Source organism: Mesoplodon mirus, assembly GCF_964341445.2.
Source record: "Mesoplodon mirus genome assembly, chromosome: 13".
Lineage (NCBI taxonomy): Eukaryota > Metazoa > Chordata > Mammalia > Artiodactyla > Ziphiidae > Mesoplodon > Mesoplodon mirus.
In genome coordinates this window covers 60,183,590-60,185,622 of record NC_138989.1, presented here as the reverse complement: position 1 = coordinate 60,185,622, position 2,033 = coordinate 60,183,590, and the positions used below count along the sequence as shown (strand labels likewise).

At 35.6% G+C, this 2,033-nt stretch overlaps 1 protein-coding gene across 1 annotated transcript; it reads left to right on the top strand.

The window, feature by feature from the left end:
* Nucleotides 1–754: 754 nt before the first annotated feature.
* Nucleotides 755–1,158, top strand: LOC309814705 (ubiquitin-like protein 5). Its single transcript, XM_082640785.1, has one exon. It carries the CDS (start codon nt 808–810, stop codon nt 1,027–1,029), a length of 222 nt encoding a protein of 73 aa, XP_082496911.1. The 5' UTR covers nt 755–807; the 3' UTR covers nt 1,030–1,158.
* Nucleotides 1,159–2,033: the final 875 nt, after the last annotated feature.

The following is a 2,033-nucleotide window of genomic DNA, read 5'->3' as shown; positions in this document are numbered from 1 at the left end:
ACATACATACCACAAAGTTCAGAGTATAATTATTTACGAATTTACAAGGCAAGATATGGAAGCAACCTAAGTGTCTATCAACAGATGAATGGGTAAAGAAGATGTGGTATATTTATGCAGTGGAATATTACTCAGCCATAAAAAGAATAAAATTCTGCCATTTGCAACAATGTGGCTGCACCTAGAGAGTATTTTGCTCAGTGAAATAACTCAGAGAAAGACAAATCTTTTATGGCCTCACTTATATGTGGAATCTAAAAAATAAAAGAAACAGATGTATATTACAAAACAGAAGCAGACTCACAGATACAGAGAACAAAATACTGATTACCCATGGGAAGAGGGAAGGGAGGAGGCGTGAGATAGGGGTATGGGATTAAGGGTCACAAATTACTATGTATAAAATAAATAAGCAACAAGAATATATTGTACAGCACAGGGAAATATAGCCATTGCTTTATAATACTTTAAATGGAGTATAATCTATAAAAATATTGAACCACTATGTTGTCCACCTAAAACTATTATCATATTGTAAACCAACTATACTTCAGTAAACAAATGTAAAAAAAATGCATGGCAACAATAACAAGATTATTTGGAGGAGGCAAAATAGAGAAGAATTTCTAAATATCTAGAAGCATCAAGGAAGTGGGAAAAATAATAATTTTTAATTGATTGAAATGAATCAAAGATTTATCTCCAGGATAACTTCTGTAAATAGTTCTAAAATGTATAATTAAAGATCACTTTGAGCGAGCTTCGTGTGGCGTCTGCTGGTTCCAGGAGATTCGAGCTCCAGCCAGGATGATCGAGGTTGTTTGCAACGACCGTCTGGGGAAGAAGGTCCGCGTTAAATGCAATACTGATGACACCATCGGGGACCTTAAGAAGCTGATTGCAGCCCAAACTGGCACCCGTTGGAACAAGATCGTATTGAAGAAGTGGTACACGATTTTTAAGGACCACGTATCTCTGTGGAACTATGAAATCCACGATGGGATGAACCTGGAGCTTTATTACCAATAGAGCAGAATTCCTTCTCCCTGTCCTTCCCTCTTCCCCCACCCTCGCCTCCCTCACTAATATGGATGCTTGTTTTTGAAAACTCATGTTAATAAAAACTTTGAGGCTGCTTCAAAAAAAAAATAGAGAAAAGGGAGATTCAAATTTGATTAATTTGTAAAAAGACAAGAAAGAAGGAAATAAGTAGTAAATGTAAAATGTTGTGTCAAATAGGACAAATTAAGATAGCAGATATAAACTCAATTATATCTTTGGTAACATTAGATGTAACTAACTATATTCTACTAAAAGAGATAGATTGTCAGATTGGCCTTTTACAAAACTCAGTGGTTGAGAGAAGCAGTCCTCCATGAGCCCAGCTCTCCTACATATCTTTGGTGCAAGCCCTAACGATCCTCTGACTCTGAGTCCTCTTAATAGCCACATAGACAATGAAATACATCGAGATGACCACAACATGATTATCATGCAACTGGTTAATCCTCGGAGAAGCAAAACTGGCTTATTTGTTCTTTGCTACAAATGATGCTGAGCACTTGACCTTGGTTTCCTCAGCTACAGCACAACCCACTGGGTATAGCCATCATCTAGGCTGGTTGCATTACACAGTGGGACTTGGTCTCAGTGGAACTGGAGCTACCATGTATAAGCTTTTGCTGTAAAGTACCATTTAGAAAGATTGACGGATACTTAAATAAGTGGATAAACATTACTTACAAATTAGAATATGTGAATTCATTTATAGATTTAATGAATACCAACTAAAACCAGAACTTTTTAAAAATTAAAAAATTGCATCTAAATTGTATGTGAAAAGGAAAAGGAAAAAGAAGAGCTCTGTATTGAAGATGAACAAAATGAGAGGAAAAACTGATTTATTATATTACATGATAGGACTTCCTATACAGCCAATTTAAAACAGTTTGATATTGGTACAAAAATAGGCAATTATGAATAGAGAGTCCAAGAACAGAACCGTATATATGTGGAAACTGAATTTAAGACAA

Excerpts from the sequence above, each read along its gene's own strand:
- LOC309814705 (XM_082640785.1), top strand. The coding sequence starts at position 808 with ATGATCGAGGTTGTTTGCAACGACCGTCTGGGGAAGAAGGTCCGCGTT.